The sequence below is a fragment of the Notolepis coatsorum genome (assembly GCF_963971535.1).
Source record: "Notolepis coatsorum genome assembly, chromosome: 4".
Lineage (NCBI taxonomy): Eukaryota > Metazoa > Chordata > Actinopteri > Aulopiformes > Paralepididae > Notolepis > Notolepis coatsorum.
The window spans coordinates 24035667-24061739 of NC_140168.1; the positions used below are offsets into that span (position 1 = coordinate 24035667).

A 26073-nucleotide genomic window follows, 5' to 3' on the forward strand; every position below is an offset into this window, starting at 1 on the left:
AGGAGGTTCAGCCTAAACTAACATGTAATAATGTACAAGTCAGGAGGTTCAGGCAGCCTATTCTAACCTAACATGTAATAATGTACAAGTCAGGAGGTTCAGCCTATTCTAACCTAACATGTAAGAATGTATAAGTCAGGAGGTTCAGCCTAATGTATAAGTCAGGAGGTTCAGCCTAACCTAAAATGTACGAATGTATAAGTCAGGAGGTTCAGCCTAATGTACAAGTCAGGAGGTTCAGCCTAACCTAACATGTAAACATGCTCCAGAAGGTTTCTATTTAATCTATTTGGTCTATTTTTATGAAATTTGTATTTGCATTTGAGTAGTGATGTTGAGACAACTTGACAACCCATTACAAGGTATACCTGTTAAACAGGTCAACATGTTATTGAACGAGGTCATGTGTTTAACCCTTGTGCCTCCTTAGCAACTATTTCCTGTATTTAGCCTGTGTGTGTGTGTGTGGTGTGTGTGTCGTGTGTGTGTGTGTACAACGGTGGCTGTGTTGATGATTATGTCATGAAATTGGGTCCATTTGCTTATTTTCCATATATTTACAGAATTTGAGAAGATTATATTTTGAAAACCTCAAAAAAAGAAACCCTAACGCTAACCGTAACCCTAACCCCAACCCTAACCCTAACCATAAACATTTAGACTTTTTTTTTTTAATGGTTCATTTGCATGTTCTTGGTATCTGATTCTAGGGACATCTATGGATCTGTCAGAAATATTGTGTATGTTACTAGGCTTGAGTAAATTGTAATGAACCAAAGGAGAATATCAATTCAATTATATATATATTATTTTTATATTTGACTGTGAATAACACCATGCTAAAATTGACCAGACCTGAAAAATCTAAGCAAATTAATAAAGGGAAGATGATTAAACAGAAGGTTTTGTAGATACAGTACTGAATTCTGCCATTCGGACACATGCAATTTGAAATATGATTATAGAATATCAGGCCTATAAATGACCTTATTATGGCCAAGTCGCACATCTATGGATCGGGCCAAATCTCCTCTTTCCAATGGCAGAATTCAATCTGGATTTAGTATCACCAGGCGTGATTCACAAGTACAGTTACTTTTTTATAATGTAAATTTCTCCAAAATGTTTCATCAGATTGCAACGCAGTTTTTTGCTAGACATTCACAGAAAGGTAGAGAAACTAACTGTGTTCTGTATTATGGCAATAACGTTCAGGTTTGTGGGAGATAATCCTGAAAAATAAGAGAAATAAAAAAGTTAATCCAGAGGTCAGATGATTGACAGGCGCTGGCATGAGCTGGGTAGGGTCGTTTTTCGGAATTCGAAAGTCCATCAAAAGCCCTGGGTCTCTTCCTTCAAAAGACTCACTTTTGGCTGCGCCACTTCCTCACGTCAATATGCGCCGGTTTCCGACTCAATGCCCTGAGATTTCTATAATCATAATTTTCACTAATAACAGTTACAATCATTGGTAAACAAACATAATGATGAAAATATACACTTTGACTGCTGTTTTGACAGGGTTAGGGTCTTTACTCTTGGCTACATTTGAAAAGAAAATGCAACATTAATTCATACATTCTGTAGAGATGGATTTATGGCCTGATGTCATTTGCGGTCCAGTACCGGACCCCTCGGGCTTAAGAGGTTAACCCTGTGAGGCCCAAATAAAAAAGACATTAGCAACATCAGAGGCCAGAGGGTGGGACCTATAAACACATGAAGGGTGCCGTGACTGAAAAAAAGGTTGAGAAACGCTGGTATATATGGTGTGGCTCTTTGTGGTACCACAGTAATTTTTGTGGCTCTTAGTCTCTGACTGGTTGGCCACCCTAATGGCGTTCACTGGCAAGATGCCAACCAGAGGGCTTGGGCGAGAGGGCCCCAACTATCCCTCAGCCACCACGCCTCTGGAAGGAACACAATGGAAATAATATAGTGAAAGATTAAGGGAACGAATTGACTTGAATTAAAAAGACCTCCCTACGTACAGGTAGATGTTTTGAATGTACATTCTATCGATGGCCCGGGAACATGAGCGCGGCCCTCAGCGCGTCGCCTGTGCTGTAGTACAGATGTGCAGCTGTGGGCTGCTGGGGCAGACTCCAGGTTTATGACAGGATGCCAGCGCAGCGCTCCTACTGGAACTTTTATGGCTGGTGTACAAAGGGATGGTCTGCGGACGGGTGCAGCGCCTACACACACCAGGCCCCTCTGCCTGGGCTGTTTTCTGAATGAATGAATGAAAACTTTATTTAACAGATTGCAGAATGGGTAGGGTACACACAAAGGGATGAACATGACACTGTGTGTGTGGGCAAATATATGCCAACCACTTGTTATGCCGGCTGCGATGAATGCGAGGGCTGATGATTGATGTGTAGTAAACCGAATGAACATATTTATTGTCCAAGCTATTTATTAGGAAATAGTTTCACTTGAAGGCATGAATCCCGACAGTTATTGAGAGTAAATGAGTATGAATATGGCCACCAGTGATGTCATCGGGGACATTGGATCCTTGTGTTAATTACAGCAACAGGAAATGATAAGGTAGCAGTCCCTATAAGACAAGGTGTTGCTATTTTTCATCTACATCATTTCATGGAGCTGTAATTAACACAATACAAGGGTTCAATGACCCCGATGACATCACTGGTGGTGGCCATATTCAAACTCTCAATAACTGTCATGAATGTGTGCAAAACTGTTTTGAAAATAAATCTGCATCGTTTTTTGGTGAAGTGCCTCTTTAAGATATTACAGTTTGGTTCTCAAAGCAGCACTACAATAACCAACGGGAAAATGCAATAGATTACAGAGACCAGAGATTATTATAACATATCACATATTTATTTCAGGTCATGTAGAAAAATATTACATATTCATCAAAATACATTACCACTCAAATGCAATAAGCAACACATTACATAAATATCGTACACATACAGCAAAGCATTTGTGTGACTCGGTTCATTAAGACATGTTCACTCAAATTCAAACTTGTACATCAGATACATCAGATGGTCTATAGTCCTACAAGAAGAAAACAATGGTTCCACAACATATTAATAGATAATTAAGCATTAATAATGATGCATGAATAGTTTACATTTTTACTTTGTAACAACACACTAGCCTGACACAAGCCTCAAAACCCTTGCACTTCATGTAAACATTCCTTGAGCACAAGTTAAATAAATGGCACTAATTAAATGTTAATGTTTGATCAAAGTGAAGCTGGTACATTACATACACTGCACTCACTTGGGTCCTAAGCGTAAAGTTTGTTGGTATAGCGCCACCATCGGGCCAAATAGCTTCAGATTCAGTGCTAGACCGCCCTGGGTCCTCAGCAATACACCTGCAGAGTGTGAAGCCGATCGGATGAACGGTTCTCGAGATATGTGAAGGACAGACGGATAAAGACATTCTGTTTTGGATTTGGATTTTCCCTTTAAAAGTCCAGCTTTTTCCTGAAAGGACTGTACCAATACTCTTAAAACAGATCTGTTGAAATAACACACATAATGTGTTGTCCCCCAACTAAAGCACATACGGCCTGTGCTGAAGAGAACAACACGTGTTGATAACAACACACTTTTAAGCCAGGGCCCTATTCCCCGTACCTGGTTCAACTAAGTCGATCAAAAGTCCCATTATCCAGATTCAATTAACCCAATGTTTGAATCCGGGCTTTCCCTGTTCCTCGAACGCTGATTGAGTCTCGTTAATTCGAACCAGACTTGATACTCAGGATAATTGCGCGCGGCCGCCTCACCTGAAAAGACAGCAGGTGTCGATCGCAGAAATCCTGATTTTCTAACGGCATTGATTGATTGATTGAAAACTTTATTAACAGATTGCAGAATGGGTACAATACAGTACGGCTCAATAGCCTCGCCGACAAATTAAATGCATAATCTATAGGCTAATGTTAAGTGCCTCATTACCCCCAATCAATCAGATTATATTTCTTTAAATGTGCCTGCTGGCAGTAGGCTTAATGGAATGAATAATCGAATGAGATCTTGCTAGCAAAAATAATTAGTTCAACTTTCAGAATAAGTAGATACAAACAAGCCCAAAGAGTATCTAATTGATACGAATTAATAGATACTTATGAGGATATCTGTACTGTATGCGCTCGGCTTAGGTATCATGTACTTTATATATAAACACAGTTTTCAAGGCGCGACGCCCGAAATAACGGTGTCAGAGAGGCTTGGAGGGAGGCTATACAGTTTCACTATTAATCAGGTTTTAATCTGTTTCGGACATCATCCATACATGCATTGAATTGATTAACCTTTGGTTTATACCAGTGACACCTCATGTTCATCATCAGATAACAGTGCTTGAACATTCATCAAAACGTCAAAGGCTCATTCAATTTCTCAAGTCACGTCCACGTCATCAAATCCGTCAAACAGCGTATCTCCTCAGACATTTTAATCCCAGTTACAATATCACAATAACGTGTGAGTGACAGTGATACAATTCAACAATCCACAGATTCAGATTCCTCGTAATTCATATCCACAATCCACGCATAAAGACGCTTCAATTTATGCTTGAATGAAACACAATTCGGGTGCTCCGTTAATCAAATACATCCACAGCGAAGAATATGAAAAGAATCAGAGCCAAACGCCTGATAGGTTTCATTCATTAAAAATATCCTGCGGGATTCACATTTGCAATGCTCCGTTATTAAAATAACCACATAGTGTGTGTCGCGACTCGCGAGCGCCGTATCCGTATAACTATGACGTACATTATTTAGGACAAAGTAAATCCATAGGCTGAATATGCTTTATTATCCAAATTTTAGGTCTATTATTTTACATTTCAAAAGCCCCCTCTAGAAAAACGAAGCACAAAAACATAATTCAGAATGGTATAATGGGATCTGTGAGGAGAGCTGGCATTTCTTTGCGAGGGCGTGGCGAGGTTATCCAGCTAACTCAACTTAACCCTGCGCTGGAGCAGGTTCAAACGTTCTGATCTGTTGCCATAGTGATTTAGACAATCGCACGTCCGGGAACCGAAAAATCTGGCTTATGTCAAGTTATCCTGAAAATTATCCGGCTAACTCAGTTAGCCAGGTACGAAGAACAGGGCCCAGGTTGTGTAAAAACAACACATGTTGATAACAACACACTTTTAACTAGGGATGTCCGATATTATCGACCTACCGATATTGGCATTAAAATGTGATATCGGAAAATATCGGTATCGGTTAAAAACATTTTTTTTTTTTTTTTACATTTCTATAACCTTTATTTACCCAGGCAAGCAAGTAAGAACAAATTCTGATTTTCTTTATTGTCAAAAGTATGCATAATGTTGTGTTAATTCCACAACAAGAGATATGTAATGTTAATTACCTGAAATTATTCCGTTTTTTGGGGGGGGAAACCCTGCATATATCGGTATCGGTTGATATCGGTATCGGAAATTAAGAGTTGGACAATATCGGTATATCGGTATCGGTAAAAAAGCCAATATCAAGCATCCCTACTTTTAACACAATGGCGCCCGACCACGGAGATGTCCGTGTTTCGAATCCAACGGTTGAGGACCAACCACGGACATGTCCGTGGCAAGGTTGTTTTGGCTTTTATTCCATTGTAATAACCTACTCGATGTCACGAGCAGCACTGCAGAAGTACCCTACTCTTTGAATTCGAAAAAGTGCATTACCGGGCAGATCCTCTTAGGGACGCTATCTCGATAATGCAGTGTTCCCTGTGGCAGAAGTTGTCTTGTTTTTTCTGGATCTCCAATGTAGTTTTCTGCTAACATGAAGCGATGCCTATAGCCTGTAGCTTGGAATACGTTTTGGGACTCGGATTTCAGTGTGCAGTAAAGGAATATATCATCAGCCAATGGACATATCGATCTACCAGATGGTGATCGATAACTGGGAAATCCTTTGGGGGATCCAACCGGCCCACGGTAAGATCTTTTTCACGTAAATTACATGCTGATCAGGGCTTGTTATGATAGCCATCCACCCGATCAGCGAATGTGGCTACTGAGGCTAACGCGGTTATTGGTAATCAATAATCAGAAACGAGGTCCACCTTTCATGCATTCATGGTGGACCATCATATCGATCATATGCAGTTTGATTTTTAACTGTAGCTTCTGTATAGCCGAAATGCCATTGGATTTAATGTTAGTAGCTTAGCGGCCTGTATCGCGCCTTCCAGGAAATATACTAGCCGAAATCCCTTATAACGCTTATATTCAAGACACTATAAAATGAGAACGTATTGATGATTCTTTTTCTTCTTTAAGCCAGTTTGAAGGGACGGTTTATGGTGTCAATTGACAATGAGAATGGACAGATAGCAATACTATAAAGTATAGATTTAGCTCTACAAACAGCCCCACTATTATGAAATGCTGGCCGTCTAGAGTGATTTTAGACGGATCCAAGTGGCCTCGAAAGTGTTAAGCCAGGTTGTGTAAAAACAACAACAACACGTGTTGATAACAACACACTTGTAAGCCAGGTTGTGTAAAAACAAAAACACATGTTGATAACAACACACTTTTACTGTCCCTAGCATCTCTGGTGCCCTGGCCCCGATCACAACCTGGGGGGGATGATGTTACAGGAAGCTGGATACTCTCGGGCAGATAGGGCCGCCGTGGTGACGGCTCCCTCTTCACTTCCTGTGTGTCTGGCTGCCTGGAAGAGCAGAGAGTAGGGAGGAGGAGGTGGGTTAACATTAAGACTTGACTGGGACGATTGATTGAGTGACAAAACAATGCTTATTATGACTATATGGTTTCTGTTGTGAATATAATATTTACACATTCACACCCACTGCCCATTCTAAACAGTCTTCCACTGTTGCCCAGATCTACCTTTACCGCTAACCCTTAGGCTACTAACCCCCTCAACTCCCCGCTTTTATCAGTCTTTATACAACGGCATGCAAATTTCTCGATTCTGATTGGCCATTTACACAACTTTATTGGCAACAATCCACGGTCCTGGGCTCAGGACCCGCCCACAACCGAATCACATATCACTCCCCGGCTCACTCCGGGAGAAAACAAGATCGCGGACAACAAATGGATATGTTGATAGCACCATAACGACTAAATATGAAGCGATTCTGTCAAGGGGAATGTGTTAGTCCTTTAAACAATGTTGGATGATGTAATTGATGGGTCTTGAGTCAATCTAGAACAAAAGAAAAATCGCGGATTGATTGATTGATTAATTGATTGATTTAAATTTCTACTTCCTTCCCACTGACTGCAGCGTTCACTCTCACACTGTCAGACGCTGGCGTACCCACAAACACACACACACACACACACACACACACACACACACACACACACACACACACACACACACTGTGACACACACACACTGTGACACACACACACACACACACACACACACACACGCACACACACACACACACACTCCTGTCTGCAACAGCGGGGGAGTCAGACTGAGAGAGAAGCAGCGCTGTTTTAAGTGAGCATGGTCTATTGAATTGATTGATTGGTTGATTGCTAATTTTATTACTGTACCCCTGGTTTCCAACTGGTTAAGTTTAGGCTAAAAGAAATAAATAAAAAAATAGGGCGAAGAAAACGTTTTTTTCCTATAGGGCAAAGAAAACGTTTTAATTTGTTTTACCTACTTTATATAGAAGCATCTAAGAATGAAGTTCTATGGAAAGTAGGTCTGCATTCCCTTAACAATTGTGTGTATTGAGCCGTACTGTATTGTACCCATTCTGCATCTGGTAATAAAATTTTCAATCAATCATTCCAATAATACACAGTTGGATGTGTTAGTTGGTTGGATGCACTTCAAGCTGCTTCCACATGAGGCAACTTCTCTCAATCATTCCAATAATACACAGTTGGATGTGTTAGTTTGGTTGGATGCACTTCAAGCTGCTTCCACATGGAGGCAACTTGTCTTTTTTGTAGTTGTGGGAACTACTTTTTCTGGCGGATGGTTTTTTCAATAAATCTTCGATTAATGTGTGTTTATTGTATAGAAATAAGGTTGGATGAATCTGGCAGTTGTATAAAAGCTTTACACCACTTGTAGTCGTGATTTGTGACCAATAAACCATGCCTAGGGGGGTCTAACGACCCTCGGCTGCGCCTCGGGCCTAACGACCACCCCTAGGCATGGTTTATTGGTCACAAACCACTCCTGCGCGTGATGTAATGCTTAAATATATCAGTGTATCAGTCTATATACCAGTTTATTAGTCTATATACCAGTTTATCAGTCTATATACCAGTTTATCAGTCTATATACCAGTTTATCAGTCTATATACCAGTTTATTAGTCTATATATCAGTTTATCAGTCTATATACCAGTTTATCAGTCTATATACCAGTTATCAGTCTATATACCAGTTATCAGTCTATATACGAGTTTATCAGTCTATATACCAGTTATCAGTCTATATACCAGTTTATCAGTCTATATACCAGTTATCAGTCTATATACCAGTTATCAGTCTATATACCAGTTTATTAGTCTATACCAGTTTATCAGTCTATAACCAGTTTCATCAGTCTATATATCAGTTTATCAGTCTATATACCAGTTTCATCAGTCTATATATCAGTGTATCAGTCTATATACCAGTTTATCAGTCTATATATCAGTGTATCAGTCTATAACCAGTTTCATCAGTCTATATATCAGTTTATCAGTCTATATACCAGTTTATACATCAGTCTATACATCAGTCACTTTAAGGAAAGAACCGATGTGGTTCTTGTATAGTATAGTTTAGATATACTGTAGCAAGTATAGCATAAGGATATAGAGTAAAAGCTGTATATTGTATAGTAGTGTACATAGGACCCAGTGCCTTAAATCTATAGCTAACAATCTCAGGAATTTATCATGTCTATTTTATCATGCCCTTTTTATGTATATTTTATTACCTGGTTTTTTTACGTCTATTTTATTATTAGTATTATTGCACAATCGAAGCGGGCATGGTCACCCGCATTTCACTGTATGCCCTGGTATGTATGTGACAAATAAAACTCTTGAATCTTGAACAGTGATGTGCGTTCATTTACATAATAATGTACACAACACTCAAAGAAAACCTTTGTGTTAGTTCCACAGGTTTCATTAAAGGTAAATGGGATGAGGTAGCTTGTGGTGCCACCTTGTGGTGGTAAGGTAAGGTGCAAGGCTTGGCTATGTGCAATGAGTTGCCAATAATATATAAATATAAAGTGTGTTAGTGTCTAAAGTGGGTGCTACAGTGAGTTGTCCATTTAAAGTGTGTATGTGTGGGTGTGTGTGCTGCGAGTGTGTTTGATGGTTTGTTACATAGTGTTAATTGTCATTGAGCATCCTGATGGCCTGGGGATAGAAGCTCTTTCTGAGTCTGTAGTCTAACTAATATATATATAGTTGTAAGCAAATGTGTCATTGAAACAACTAAAATAATCTGCCAGCTAATCTGGCTTGGCAGGATTTCTTGAAATATGTAAAAAAAAATATCTACTCCAGATTGGGTAAAGTGGGAACGAGATACCAGGAAATCTATTTCCTGTTTACTACAAATAATAATAATAATAATAAATCAAATTTATATAGCGCATTTCATAGAACCCAAGGTCGCTTCACAATCAGGAAAAAAAATAGGGCTAGGGAAATATGGGGAAAAAAGGGGGATGAGGGAAGGTAAGGGATAATGGACCTAATCTAATCTAAACTAACTGATGGGGAAAAGCCTTGGTGAAGAGGTGTGTTTTTAGAGCAGATTTGAAGGTGTCCAGGGTTGGGGCGTTGTGGATTTCGGGGGAGGAGAGAGTTCCAGAGGGTAGGGGACGCCAAGCTGAAGGCTCTGTCCCCAAAAGTCCGTAACCTGGTGCGAGGGATGGAGAGGAGACCTAGATCAGAGGATCGTAGGTTCCGGGATGGAGTGTACTGGTGGAGGAGATCAGACAGGTACCGGGGGGCGAGGGCATGGAGGGACTTGTAGGTGAGGAGCAGGAGTTTGAAGGTGATGCGGAACTTGACTGGGAACCAGTGGAGGTGGATGAGGGTGGGGGTGATGTGCTGCCAGGGCTTGGTGTGAGTGAGAACCCTGGCAGCTGAGTTCTGAACATACTGGAGCCTGTCCAGGGCTTTGCTGGGTACCCCGAACAGGACTCCATTACAGTAGTCCAACCGGGAGGTGATGAATGAGTGGATCAGGGTCTCCGCCACAGAGTCTGAGAGTGAGGGTCGGAGACGGGAGATGTTCCTGAGGTGGTAGAAGGCAGACTTGGTGACGGATTTGATGTGGGAGTGAAATGAAAGTGTGGAGTCAAGGGTGACGCCCAGGTTACGGACTTCGAGAGACGGGGAGATGGAACAGCCGTCAACGTGGAGGAGGAGATCTCCAACCTTCCCGAGCAGTGCCTTGGGGGCCACAACCATGAGCTCTGTCTTTTTGCTGTTGAGTTTCAGTAATTTGGTTGACATCCAGGTTTTTATGGCGTGGAAGCAGTTGACTACAGACTGTGGGGGGAGCTGGGAGGATGGTGAGGTGCTGATATAGAGCTGAGTATCATCAGCATAACAATGAAAGTTGAGTCCGTAGTGATGTATAATCTGACCGAGGGGGAGCATGTAAATGGTGAATAGTAGGGGACCCAGCACAGAGCCTTGGGGGACACCGTGGTTGACTGGGGCCGGGGGGGGAGGATGAGCCGCTGACGCTGACAAACTGAGATCTATTTGTGAGATATGAATGAAACCAAGACAGAGCTGTACCGGTGATGCCAAGGTTGTCGGAGAGGCATTTGAGGAGGACTGAGTGGGATATTGTATCGAACGCTGCGGAGAGGTCGAGAAGGATGAGGAGGCTGATGTGTCCGGAGCCTGCAGCAAGGATGAGGTCATTAGTGATCTAGATCAGTGGTTCCCAAAGTCGGGGTCGCGACCCAAAGGTGGGCCGCGAGCAGCCACGGGTGGGCCGCGAGACGATTAAAAAATAAAGAAAAAAAAAAGAAAAAAAAGAAAAAAAAATATATTTTTTAAATTTAAATTTTTAAATTTTTAATTTTTAAATTTAAATTTTTTTTTGTCAGGCCACTGAACTTAGAAGCAGGCCAGGACAGTGTTTCTAGTTGTATTCTAAAATTATATTCTATTGTATTCTAAAATGTGACTATATGGTTTTATATTAACTTAATAAATAAACAAAAACGAAAAATCTACTTATTTCAACGAACATTTCAAACTAAATAACAGATTATGCACATAAAACGCTGAAAACAACCGAAGCAACAATAGTATTTTAATGAGGCTATTATTATTAGCATTATTATTTTGCAACAAGTTAGCCCTCTCATAAATAGCACATATAAATGAATAACTAACTTGAACTAACTTAATAGGATTGAAGTGATATTTGGCTTAAAAAATCGGTCGCCTGGCAAAAAAAAAAAAAAAAAAAGCCAGACGATGTGCATTGGGCCGCGGCTCTCTGACGCCTTATTTTCTGGGCCCTGGCCTGAAAAGTTTGGGAACCCCTGATCTAGATGAGGGCGGCCTCTGTGCTGTGATGTGCTCGGTAGGCTGACTGAAGGGGTTCGTAGAGCTCATGGTTGGACAGATGTTGATGAAGCTGGGCGGCGACTGCCCTTTCCAAGGTTTTACTTAGGAAAGGAAGGTTGGAGATCGGCCGGTAGTTGTCCAGCACCTCAGGGTCCAGACCAGGCTTCTTTAGGATGGGAGTGATGGAGGCGGTTTTGAAACTACAGAGCGGAGGGACTGGGAGACTCATGTTACTGACCAGACACTCTATAGCAGTGATGGCTGTCAGAATGTAGAGCTATTCAACACTTATATAATACCACTTACAGCACCTTTAAATATTTTTGTATTTAGAGCAGATAAGACGTCATGTTTGTGCAGTAAATCTTGTAAATCTCCAATTGTGAAAGTAGATTCCTCGTCACGGGGGAACACGTCACGGAGTGAAATAAACAAGGAAGGTGAGAGACAGAGAAGGTAAAAAGAAAGAGGACTCACTGTGTCGGCCGGACGCCATGGAGCCCACCCCGGCGGTGCGGCTGCTCTGCTGGGGCTCCGCCTGAGAGAAGTGGGGGGCCAGCGGGGGACCTCGCCCTCGCCGGCTGCTGCTGCTGCTGCTGCTGCTGGAGTCGGGGGAAGCAGCCTCACTGTCAGGCGTGCGTAGAATCTTGGTCCGAGTTGTAAACCCAGAGACGTTGTCTCTACTGAAGATGAGACAAAACCATGTGGGAGGACTTGTAATTTTACCTGATAATATAGCTCGATGACTATTGTAATATCTTAATAAGCAGCCTTAACACATTGGTTGCCAGCAGGGGGTGTGCTATTTATCACTTGAGTGCCAGCGCTTTAGTCAATGAGAAGACGGGGATATTTGCGAACGCATAAACTATATCTTAGATTATGGCTATGTGTCTAATACAACCGTCGCTTATCAATGGGTCTCATTCCCGAACGAATTTACGACAAAAAATTTCGTTTTAGCCAGATTTCGGCCCATTTAAAGGTCCCATGCATTATAAATGTCATTTTTCAGTCTCTAGCATTGTATTATAGTAATAGGAGTTCGTATCAATGTGTTTTAGGGTCTAAATACCATATTGGCGAATTGCTCCGTTTCAGCCCACCCCCCCTGTGCCTCTAGTAAATCGGGTCATTTTGATTTGAAGTCCCTGAGCACGTCACTGGGCGCTGTGGATAGACACAGTGATGCAATTGGCTCTGTGGTTGGAGCTAATGCCCGCCCCCATTCTACCTAGACTAGACAGCGAGTGGGGCTGCGGGGCCGAGAGGAAGAGAGAGCCGAGAGGGAGCCGAGAGAAAGGAAGAGAGAGGGAGGGAGGGAGAGAGAGGGGGCACTTGGGGGGGGGGGGGACCTGCCGCACGGAGGTCCGCGCGACACACACCTCCGAACGGGAGAGTGATAGAAAGAAAAAAAGGAAGAGAGAGGGAGGGAGGGAGAGAGAGGGGGCACTTGGGGGGGGGGGGGGACCTGCCGCACGGAGGTCCGCGCGACACACACCTCCGAACGGGAGAGTGATAGAAAGAAAAAAGGAAGAGAGAGGGAGGGAGGGAGAGAGAGGGGGCACTTGGGGGGGGGGGGACCTGCCGCACGGAGGTCCGCGCGACACACACCTCCGAACGGGAGAGTGATAGAAAGAAAAAAAGGAAGAGAGAGGGAGGGAGGGAGAGAGAGGGGGCACTTGGGGGGGGGGGGGGACCTGCCGCACGGAGGTCCGCGCGACACACACCTCCGAACGGGAGTGATAGAAAGAAAAAAAGGAAGAGAGAGGGAGGGGCCTCTCTCTCTCTCTCTCTCTCTCTCTCTCTCTCTCTCTCTCATGGTATAAATGATTATTTGTGTAAATAAGGTTATACGCCGACCATTAAGAAAATACATGTTAGTTTAGGAATAAGGGGCAGGTAACTATATAACTATAAGATGTATTCTTCTTCCTGCTCCTTTTTAATGAAGAAACTATGATTGTATTATTCCATGTGGCAAATAAAAACTCTGAACTGAACTGAACTCTCTCTCTCTTCCCCCCCCTCCCTCCCTCCCTCTACCAGTGCAGACTGTGGTCTGACTGTCACTCAAAGTGCTTATGGGCGGAGCCAGGCCATAACAGCCTGATTTCTCGAGGCTGAAAAATGATGGTTTCGAGTACTTGATTAGAAATATAAAACAATGAATTTTTTTGAAAAAAAAATTACAAATGTCTTCAATAGACTAACAGGAATTGTGTAAAGTTGCCCAAATAGTGCTAGGAATAGCAGTGCATAGCCCCTTTAAGACATATTAGGGCTGGGAGCGCGAGTCCCCAAATTTTCCTGAGATCAGATTTGAGCGTGGCTGAGAGCAGATTTAAGAGTGCTGAGGAGCAGTCTTATGATTGATTGAGTAATTGAAAATTGTATTAACTTGATAGACTGTGTTCTCATAGTGATTCCTTCATGTCAACGCTACAGGCCTCCTTGGAATTAATTACTTAATCATAATTAAAATAAATATGACAATATTTGTACGATATGAAATTACGCATTTGATGTCGGAAAAATAAATAATATGGATTCATCTGATCACAGGGCAGCTGCTTAACCATATCTGAACCAGCTATTTTGGACAAATGTATAATTACTTTAATTACTCAGATATTCAAACACAATTATGCAATTATTGTGAAATGATTGAAAATAATAATTATTTAATGCCTTCTGTGGAATTTGTATTTCTTATTTGTTACACATCTGTTTTAATGATTAATTATATACATTTGAAAGAATGCAGGTCAACATGCAATGTATCCCATTGATTGGTATACAATGGGACAGACCTTTGTTTGATTGATTGATTGAATGATTGAAAACTTTATTAACAGATTGCAGAATGGGTACAGTACAGTTCAATTACATAAGGGGATGCAGACCAGAGAAAGACTTTCGTCTTGTTTACATCAGGGTCCCCCATTTTCAATTCATCATAACATATATGACACACACGACACAGATAGACAGTACTGCTACATCTATACATTTATGACATACCAGATACAGTACTGTTTGTGATACAAAAAGAGTCCAGAAAAGAGAGTACATTTGACGTAGAAACTGTTGGAGGAGGTTGGGTAGGAGGGGTGGGTGGGGGATAGACTTACACTGTACAAGCAAAACTGTACATTGGAATATTGACAAAACCATACTTGGTAATTTACTGTACATTGGAGGGGGTTGATATAGCTATAAAGCTGCATTCCTTCGAATATATCATTAATCAATTAAACTTATATTGAAATACACTATATAGACTATACACCAACACTGAAATGACAGTGGATAAATAAATAAGAACTAAAGCTAATTGGTGGAAATAGACTGCATTAATATTCCATAACAAGTCTTGTGTGCGCCTACGAATGAACAGTATAGGCTTAATTATGAAATAATAAGCCATACTGCGTTCATTCATTACGCCCGCCGTAGGCTATATATATTATATTTCATTCATATACAGTACTGCGCGCGTGTGTGTGCGTGCGCGCTGCGGCAGGTGTACCACGAGCTGTATATGATGCCAATACATTAATCTAATCTAGTTTTGATGGCTCGCAAGCGTGATTACGAAACCTAGCCGCATTTCTCGGAGACGCTCTCTGATTGGCACTGACTGGCGCTCTCTGATTGGCCACTGACGCGTTTGCCCAATCCGTGACGAGCTGTGTCTTTGCCCATTTCCACGTCAAACAGCCTGCAAACTACCTGGCGTTCTATCGCCATGCTCTAAAACAAACTCTAACCTTAACCAACTTCGAAAGAGTGCCTAAGCTTAACCGTCGAAAGAACTTGCCGTCACGCTCTAAGACAAACTCTAACTTTAACCAACTTCGAAGAGTGCCTAAGCTTAACCAGTGTAGAAACAGGCATCGGCCAATCAGAGAGCGTCTCCGAGAAATGCGGCTAGGTTTCGTAATCACGCGGCTTGCAAGACTCGCAAAGCACTTCCGCCATTCCATTTTCACACAGCTGCGTCACTAGTTGCCTTATAATGAGCTCTGGAGGCGTTGTTTTGTATGCAAATGACCTGAACGGGAACGCGCGTTTCGAGTTTAAGACAGAATGCCATTCTCCAAGCAGATATCAGATCATATCATTTGTGGGACCGGTTCAGCCACTTAAGACATATTACCAGCACGTTGGGGACTCAGAGTGAACTTGTCATTGATTCTGTCTCAGTGGTTCCAAGATGAGTCTTCCAGAATAACTATTTGAAAAAATTTCGGGAATGAGACCCAATGACTTGCTTGCAGTCAACATGTACGAAACGGATTGTTTTTTCATCAGTACATTTCCGTTTTATACCGTTTTGAATACGAGTATAGTTTTGAAGATTTCTAGTGATTCTAGAAAAATCCGCGAAAATAGCCCTTTACTGAAATACACAAAACACATGTTATCAGTCTATATACCAGTTATCAGTCTATAATATACCAGTTTATCAGTCTATATATCAGTGTATCAGTCTATAACCAGTTTATCAGTCTATATACCAGTTTATCAGTCTATAACCAGTTTCATCAGTCTATATATCAGTTTATCAGTCTATATACGAGTTTCATCAGTCTATATACCAGTTTATACATCAGTCTATACATCAGTCACTTTAAGGAAAGAACCGATGTGGTTCTTGTATAGTATAGTTTAGATATACTGTAGCAAGTATAGCATAGGGATATAGAGTAAAAACTGTATATTGTATAGTAGTGTACATAGGACCCAGTGCCTTAAATCTATAGCTAACAATCTCAGGAATTTATCTTGTCTATTTTATCATGCCCTTTTTATGTATATTTTATTACCTGTTTTTTTTTACGTCTATTTTATTATTATTATTGCACAATCGAAGCGGGCATGGCCACCCGCATTTCACTGTATGCCCTGGTATGTATGTGACAAATAAAACTCTTGAATCTTGAACAGTGATGTGCGTTCATTTACATAATAATGTACACAACACTCTGCCTATTTATGAATAGTTTTCAAATAAACGCTAGATTATCGATAGTATATGTGTACTTATGCACGCTAGAGAAGCGGGCTGAAAGATTATTATCTATGCCCTGCCTGGCGCTAACGTTACGCACACACACACATTATGAGACATGTTGTGAAATCTGTGAAAAAAACATCCGATTACCCCAAGACTGGTAAAATAAAGTCCTTACCTCACATCAGATCTGCAAAAAGATTAATCCAATTCCTGATCGCCATTCCAAATATCGATCGCATTTATTGATCGAACGTTAGACCTCGAAATAGATAATCCACGCTGCTTTCGGTTGCCTCAATGAATGCAATAGTCTCAGGTTACATGGCTCAGAAGTCAAATGTGGAGCCCGGAGTTTTTTTTTCTCATGCATTTCCATTGACTCCATTCCAATGGGTGCAATACCATCCGGGAGACGATAGGGGGCGGTATTTGCCCTTTTCGAGCTCAGAGCCAGTCCCAATAATAACGTGAGGCTGGATGGATGAAAAATGAATGGATATCGCTAATAAAAGAAATAACGATTAAATAACGAGATTTCTCGTCATTGGCACTCAACGCATGGCGGCCAACAACGAGATTTCTCGTCGTTGGCACCCAGTGTGTTAAGCATTGACGTTCATAACAGCAATGAATACATCCTTGTCAGCCGCAACAGTATTTCTCAAGTGTAGTCCGGGGGGACATGTGTAGTCCGTGTGTGTGAGTGCGTGCGTGCGTGTTTACCTGGACGTGTCCCCGTTGCGTTCCTCCTGAGACTGCGCTCTGGGTCTCGCATCATACAAGCCGTCCAGCTCCGACTCCTGGGAAGACCGACCACACGCAGAGTCTGAATGTGAGAGATAGAGAGAGAGAGAGAGAGATAGAGAGAGACAGAGAGAGACAGAGACAGAGACAGAGAGAGAGAGAGACAGAGACAGAGACAGATAGAGAGAGAGAGAGACAGAGAGAGAGACAGAGAAAGAGTGACAGACAGAGAGAGAGAGATAGAGAGTTACATCAAATAAAATCTGCGCGCGCGCACACACACACACACACACACACACACACACACACACACACACACACACACACACACACACACACACACACACACACACACACACACACACACACACACACACACACACACACACACACACACACACACACACACACACACACACACACACACACACACACACACACACACACACACACACACACACACACACACACACACACACACACCTCGGGCATTCCACCCTGGAGCAGCCTTTCACAGGCGGGTGTCAAGTCAGTACAGTATGAGACACCAAGTCACCACGGTCTCCAGCACTGTGATTTCTGCCCGGCAACTATACTTTTTTTAAAAGGACCACACCGATTCTTTTTTGACACACGGGTCCCAAGTCGTTCCCGAGTCGTTCCCGCCTCGATACAGACATCAAGGTGCCCCTTCTTCTGTTATCCTCATCTTTTACCGTTACTGAAAAACCGCAGTGATTGTTTTCAGCCGATTCAACACTGCCTCAGGCTTCCATTGTATCTGATTAAAAACACTGCATAAAACCCATGGAAGTACAGCACGTTTGACTACAAACGGAAGATACTGTTAAGCGCACCTCTGTGTTAGCATGGCATTTTTGTCAGATGTGGTGATTATTTTATTTACGTGAATAACCTTTCTGAAAATAAATAAATCAATCAGTAATGGTATACGATTATGAAAAAAGAAGGGCATCTTGATTTTTGTATCAAGGCAAGAATGACTTGAAACCGATGTGTCAAAGACTGGTATGGACCTTTAACCCTTTCACTGCCACACGACAGAAGGTTAACCCTTTACTATCACACAACAGACGGCAATGCTCCATCATTAGCTCCGCATCCATGCTCCATGCATGCTGCACTGAAAACAAATTCCACCAGCCTGGCTGGGAGGTCATTAAAGAATCTAATCTAATCTAATCCGCGGAGCTAATGATGCTAATGATGGGGCATCGCCGTCGGTTGTGTGATAGTAAAGGGCTAACCTTCTGTATTGTCACAGTGAAAGGGTTAACCGGCTGTCGTGTGGCAGTGAAAGGGTTAACCTACACCACCTTCCAAATGCTGTGAAACCCCCCAATTTTAACATTGATTATAGACCTCTCTTCCTCTCCCTCTCTCTCACACTCTACATACTGCATAAACTCTGTTGCCTATACTCAATCCATAGTACCCATCTATTGCCCACACAGCCTACAACTGTCTAACGACCTTCATTATACCACTATATATCTAATTTATAGTCTACCCATATAACACTATATGATAGCAATGTACAATAACACTGTATACACATTTATCTATACCTGCTGTAGTATATTTATTATCTATACTCTTATTAGTTAAATGACTTCCTAGTATGGTTTATTACCATAGTGTTTTCATACTGTACTTGTACCACTGTATATAATAATACTGTACAGACATTAGCTTAGCATAATATTATTGACTCTGTAGCTCTGTCATATATAGCAGTCCACATATCCACATGGTACACTGTATGCTGCAATGCACTTGCCTGTAACTTTGCACTTGGTTGGTTAGGTGCCAGCTTCATTTCATTGCACTATACTTGTGCACCACATTTCCTTATGATTCAGTGATTGGACTTTGAATGTCATTCTATCCTCAAAGGTTTTAATGGAGGAAGCTTTTTGGAGGGGGCTGCCTTGGATGGTGGACTTAAAGAGACATCAAAGAGATCAAATATGAGACAGAGCGGAGAGAAAAGTATGCAGGGGGAAATTAAACTGTCCCCGCAAATATATAGCAGGCCCCTGGCACAAATGGTATGTGTGTGGTAACGTTACGAGATCTCAGACGGCCGATGAAAAGACACAGTGCCCTGGCGTCGCTGTAGACGGATTACACCACTGAACCCGCCAATCATTAGTCCACAGAAATCGTCCTTTTTCATTTTCAATGTATCGGTAAATTAAAAAAAAAAATTAAAAGGGTTGGAGGGAGATATATACTTTGTTTGGTGTGTGTGAGTTAGGTGAAATAGGTGTGAGTTAGGTGAGATTGAGAACAACGTTCTCTCGTTGTTTTACCGTCCTGTTTACGAGCAGTTAAGGGAAGTACTTTTTAGAAAAATTTCCTCCATTTATGTTGATCTGCTTCAGGAAGAAAACGTGTTTTTGTAGCAGATGTTATTTGTCAAGCTTGGGAGAGAGAAGGCAGAAAACACTGTTTAAGACAGAGCTGTAATCTGTATTTATGTAATCCGTATTTAGATAAAGAAATGTAATGTGTAATGGAATATGGCAACAGTATTTTTGGTGTCTTGTTATTAGGGATGTCCGATATTATCGGCCTACCGATATTATCGGCCGATATCGGCATTAAAATGTGATATCGGAAAATATCGGTATCGGTTTTCAATTATTCTTTATTTATTTTTTTATAATTTTTTTTTACATTTCTATAACCTTTATGTACCCAGGCAAGCAAGTAAGAACAAATTCTGATTTTATTTATTGTCAAAAGTATGCATAATGTTGTGTTAATTCCACAACAAGAGATATGTAATGTTAATTACCTGAAATTATTCCATTTTTTGGGGGGAAACCCTGCATATATCGGTATCGGTTGATATCGGTATCGGAAATTAAGAGTTGGACAATATCGGTATATCGGTATTGGTAAAAAAGCCAATATCGAGCATCCCTACTTGTTAGAAACCTATGAGGGTTGTGCACGACATGAAAATAAAAGAATCAATCAATCATATACACTGCTAGCTCAAATGCACGCATACAGTATACTGTATATAGACACGAGCACAAACGTGCATGTGCAGACACATGTGGGAGAGGATCAGAAGCCCTGGTGTGGAGCACACACCCAGAATGCCTTGCGGTACAAGAAAGACAGTAGTATGCGTGCGTTAAAAAGCATCCCGACAGATGCTCGGTCGTAGTAGGACCGCGTCCATGCTTTCTACAACGGAGTTCGGCGATTTGCGAATCTGATTGGCCACTTGCCCATTTCCGCGTCGAACAGCCTGCAAAGCACCTGGCGTTCTATCGCCATGCTCTAAGACAAACTCTAACCTTAACCAACTTCGAAAGAGCGCCTAAGCTTAATAACCAGTGTAAACACTTGCGGTCCCACGATTGGGCGTACATGTCACATGACCAGAAATGAATCGCCGAACTCCGTTGTAGAAAGCATACAAGCAGTCGGACCAGCGAGGCATTCTGGGTACGTTCCCCACCAGTAGGGCATCTATCCTCTCCCAGACACACATTAGATTAGATTAGATTCAAATGTATCGTCATCCTACAGCACAAGTACAGTACAACGCAAATAAGTTTGGCATCCAACCAGAGTGCAAATGTAACAGTAAAGTGCAATAGTAACAGGTGATTCAACTGGGTATAAAATATATGAATTAGTACTACTGAGCGTAGTGCTAATCAGATGTACGTACAGAGTTGTAATATACTATGTACAGTGATACAGGTATAAAGACTGGCCAGCAGTGTAACTAGTAAGAGTAGGTAAGGGATATGTACAGATATATAGTGCAGGTATTATGTGCAGGTATGTACAGACAGGTGTGGATATATATTATAATTATATATATATATATATATACGGTGAGATACGCGGTATATACAGCATTACTGTACATTAGGGGTGGGAATCACCAGAGGCCTCACGATACGATACTATCACGATACTTGAGTCACGATACGATAGTATTGCGATACTAAATATATTGCGATATGCTGAGTATTGCGATATTAATATTGCGATATATTGCGATTTATTACCTTTTTTCAACTGCAAAGTAAAACTTTGTCAACATGTTTTATCTAATCAAATAAAGTTCAGTCTGTTCATCTCACTTCAATCATTTTTATTGCAGAACATGGTATTTTGTCAAGCAGACAGATGTAAACACTGTAATCTGTGTTGCATGTACCTGACAAACTGAACTGTTTGTATTACAGTCATATTCCAACTTAACTGAATGCACATGTGTGCGTGTGTGTGTGTGTGTGTGGACTACTGTACTATTACAGGTATTGAAATTAACAATGCAACTTCCTTATACATTTTTTTTTTAATGTTTATGAATAATTAAATATCGATACTTGGCGTCCCTGTATCGATACAGTATCGCCACGCAAAGTATCGCGATACTACTACGTATCGATTTTTTCCCCCCACCCCTACTGTACATACTATCATACAGAGTTATAGTGTGTGGTGTGGAGGTGTATAAGTAAGTATATAGAAGGATTATATGCAGGTATATATATTCACACATCCGGGTGACCCACCGATGCCATGGCGCAGTGAGTCGCTGGTACTGGCGCAGCTGCTGGAGCGAGTAGGGAGCGGTGAGCTGTACCGGGACAGGGGCAGGGGGTCCTCCTCACTCCTGGGTCTGCACAGGGGGGGGCCGCCGGCAGAGTGCCCTCCATCCCCACCCACTCTGAAGTCTCTACAGAGAGAGAGAGAGAGAGAGAGAGAGAGAGAGAGAGAGAGAGAGAGAGAGAGAGAGAGAGAGAGAGAGAGAGAGAGAGAGAGAGAGAGAGAGAGAGAGAGAGAGAGAGAGAGAGAGAGAGAGAGAGAGACAGACACACACAGGTAAACGGTAAAGATGGTGGTTCAAATACCACAGAGCTCTGTCTCTGTGTTCATCATCCGTGTTTGGGAGCGACAGTGGCTCAGGAGGTACAGCGGCCGTCTGGTAATCAGAAGGTTCCCCGGATCGATTCCAAACTCCTCCTGGCCTTGCGTCGAAGTGTCCTTGAGCGAGACGCTTAACCCCTAACTGGTGGCTTTCACATTGTTTTAGTTAGAATATTTATTTGATTGATTGATTGATTCATAATTGTATTTTCGTGTCATGCACACAAAGTGCCCAACCCTCATGGGTTTATAAGACACCAAAAGTACTGTTGCAGTGTTGATTAACCGGCATGTGACAGAAGCTGATAGAGCATGAAGGCTGCCACTTGTATATACGTGACAGTGGCATATCCAGTGGCATAATGGGGAAAAGTGATCATCCCAGTTGGCCTCCTATTATTAATGTATTGTCATTGCTCAAGTACTGTACACAATACAACAAAATGAAGTCGGCATCTAAGCAGAGTGAGAAGGAGTAGTGAAGTGCATTGCAGTATAACATGTACATATGTGTATATGAGTATAATATGATGAAGCTACCGATTGATTATGCTAAGCTAGCTAATGTATGCACAGTATTATTCTACACAGTGGTACAAGTATGGATACACTATGGTAATAATTAGGGATGTTCGATATTGGCTTTTTTACTGATACTGATATACCGATATTGTCCAACTCTTAATTTCCGATACCGATATCAACCGATACAGATATATGCAGGGTCGCCCCCCCCCCCCAAAAAACGGAATAATTTCAGGTAATTAACATTACATATCTCTTGTCATGGAATTAACACAACATTATGCATACTTTTGACAATAAATTAAATCAGAATTTGTTCTTACTTGCTTGCCTGGGTAAATAAAGGTTAAATAAATGTTAAAAAATAAAAACAAATTTGAATGCCAATATCGGCCGATAATATCGGACATCCCTAGTAATAATAAACCATAGTTTAACTAATATCGTAGGCATGGATATAGATACAGATACAGGATATAGATAATGTGTTTATGATATTGTGATATAAAGCTAGGGTTTGTCCGGTAGAAGTAGAACGCAGAGGGTTTATAGCACAATCGACTATCATTATTGGTAGAGTTGGGGATTCGTGGGCGGAGAGTGTGAAAAGCGGTAAATGACATGTCGGAAGAAGCATTGAAAGGAAGTCAGTGGATTTGGTTGAGGAGAAATAATGTCAGCTGGGGGCCAAAGTAAACAAAGGGTAAGACTATTAATTTTCTTCTCTGTTGTTGCTGTTTCATGTGTGATATTGTTATCCGGAATTGTTCTATTTTTAACATAAGGAAGTTCGGCGTGTGGTGTGGGTATCATGGACAATGGGAGCTGGCATGGGGGGGGTAGTTCTGGGACGCTGGAAGTAACTGTTGAGCCTTCCCGAGGTGCCGTGGGCCTAACTTGACGAAACACTGGTGAAGCAAGGTGCCCACTTGATAACCCTGGTGATATGCTGACTCTCACTGCCTATATATCTACACGTTGGGTTGTAGTGGCCATCAGGGTCCACATCAAAGAGACACGGCTCTGTTGGGCCATTATGGGCCACGTAATACATTCATAGTGTGTAATTCCTACAAAGTATTTATAGGCATGTTAGACTTTCTTTTGGCAATGGGAGTGGGTTTCTTCACTGTGCACTTATCCGTATCATTAGGACACAAGTATGTTGTGTTTTATCATAAAAGAAAATGTTTGTAGAAATTAGGGATGTCCGATATTGGCATTCAAATGTAATATCGGGGGGCGCCCTCGTGGCGCACTGCATAGTGCCTCGCACACCTACGCGGCCGTTCGTATCCCGCTCCCGGTGACATTTGTCGCATGTCTTCCCCGCCTCTTCTCCCGTTCATCCTCTCCTCCTCTGTCGATCATGTTTGACCATGAAAAAGCAATAAATGCAAAAAAAATTATCTAAAAAAATTAAATAAATGTAATATCGGAAAATATTGGTATTCAATAATTCTTTATTAAAAAATTCTTTTTACATTTATTTAACCTTTACTTACCCAGGCAAGCAAGTAAGAACTAATTCTTATTTTATTTATTGTCAAAAGTATGCATAATGTTGAGTTAATTCCACGACAAGAGATATGTAATGTTAATTACCTGAAATTATTCCGTTTTTGGGGGGGGGGGGGGGGGGGGGGGGCCTGCATATATCGGTATCGGTTGATATCGGTATCGGAAATTAAGAGTTGGACAATATCGGTATATCGGTAAAAAAGACAATATCGAACATCCCTAGTTGAAATGTGTGTGTTCAAGAGTACTTAACCTACATGGCGTGGGCGCTACGGTGAGACCCGGGGGTGACCGGTCGCTGCAGGGGCTCGTCGACAGACTGGTGCGGTGGCGGGGCAGACCTCCTCTTCACCTTCGCCATGTTGGTCATGATCTAGAAACGCACAGACACATAACACGTTGACAGTAAGGACTCGGCCAAGTCCCCCTGTCCGAGTTATAGCCCGTCCCAACATGAACCACGTAACGACCGATCCCTTTTTTTCTAAAGCACCATACCACGGCACCTGCCACAACTGGGTCCTTCAACCAGGTCATTTAATAAACCATACTAGCCAATGGTTTAACTAATATGTAGACATGGATATAGATACAGATACAGGATATAGATACCGGTAATGTGTTTATGGTATTGTGATATAAAGCTAGGGTTTGTCCGGTAGAAGTAGAATGCAGAGGGTTTATAGCACGATCGACTATCATTATTGGTAGAGTTGGGGATTCGTGGGCGGAGAGTGCGAAAAGCGGTAAATGAGATGTCGGAAGAAGCATTGAAAGGAAGTCAGTGGATTTGGTTGCAGAGAAATAATGTCAGCTGGCGGCCAAAGTAAACAAAGGGTAAGACTATTAATTTTCTTCTCTGTTTCATGTGTGATATTGTTATCAGGAATTGTTCTATTTTTAACATAAGGAAGTTCGGCGTGTGGTGTGGGTATCATGGACAATGGGAGCTGGCATGGAGGGGGGTAGTTCTGGGACGCTGGAACTAACTGTTGAGCACCTGCCACAACTGGGTCCTTCAACCAGGTCATTTACTGACACAAAACCACACTTTCCCCCTCAGGGAGTGTCTCACTCTCACACTCACACACTCACACACTCACTCAGAGAATCACAGCTAATAATAGGGGTGTCATAATACATCAGGCATCATAGGTGTTGAAGTTAATAATAAATAACGTGAAACAGAATAATTACTCACGGTTCTTCTCCTCGCTGCTTTCATCTAGTTACCATGTGTGACGGGTGTGTTTAGGGCTGTGGTTTGTATGGCTACGTTCACACTGCAAGTGCTCAATTCTGATTTATTGCTCAGACCACATTTGATTTGTTCGGCTGTTTAAAATGTTTTATTATTTTTTTTGACCATTATCAGATTCCAGTGTGAACTGGTCACGCTCCTGAACCGACCTGCATGCACAAATTAACAATAAAGAAGATGGGCGTAAAAATTATTGTGACAAATGTCAATCTAGAGTGACGTAAAAGTTGCATGAAAGTCACATCACTGTTCAGAGACTGAGGTCGCATTGCAAAAAACTCTGACCTGTATCTGATTTAGGACCACGTATGAAAGTGGCCCAAAATCAGAATTGAAAAGATCAGATTCCATGTGATTTGTGCTGCTCACACTGATCTGATCACATTATGCTGTAAAGTAATTCAGAACTGGTGAGCTGGGTAGCGCAGTGGAGAATGCACTCGCCTACCACCGCACAGACTCTGGGATCGAATCCAGCTGTCAGCGGTACC

The 26073-nt window shown here is 41.8% G+C and overlaps 1 protein-coding gene across 2 annotated transcripts in view; it reads right to left on the reverse strand.

Moving 5' to 3' along the window:
• Positions 1 to 2917: 2917 nt before the first annotated feature.
• The window catches only part of LOC311227242 (lisH domain-containing protein ARMC9-like), an 88166-nt gene continuing 65010 nt past the window's right edge, over positions 2918 to 26073 (reverse strand). For both annotated transcript variants that reach the window (XM_084312822.1, XM_084312821.1), the window contains 5 exons: positions 24579 to 24694; positions 21921 to 22084; positions 17323 to 17425; positions 12054 to 12259; positions 2918 to 6703 (listed from right to left, as the gene is read on the reverse strand). In XM_084312822.1, the coding sequence (XP_084168948.1) occupies positions 6681 to 6703; positions 12054 to 12259; positions 17323 to 17425; positions 21921 to 22084; positions 24579 to 24694 (612 nt within the window). In that variant the 3' untranslated portion in view covers positions 2918 to 6680. The remainder of the gene's footprint in view (positions 6704 to 12053; positions 12260 to 17322; positions 17426 to 21920; positions 22085 to 24578; positions 24695 to 26073) is intronic.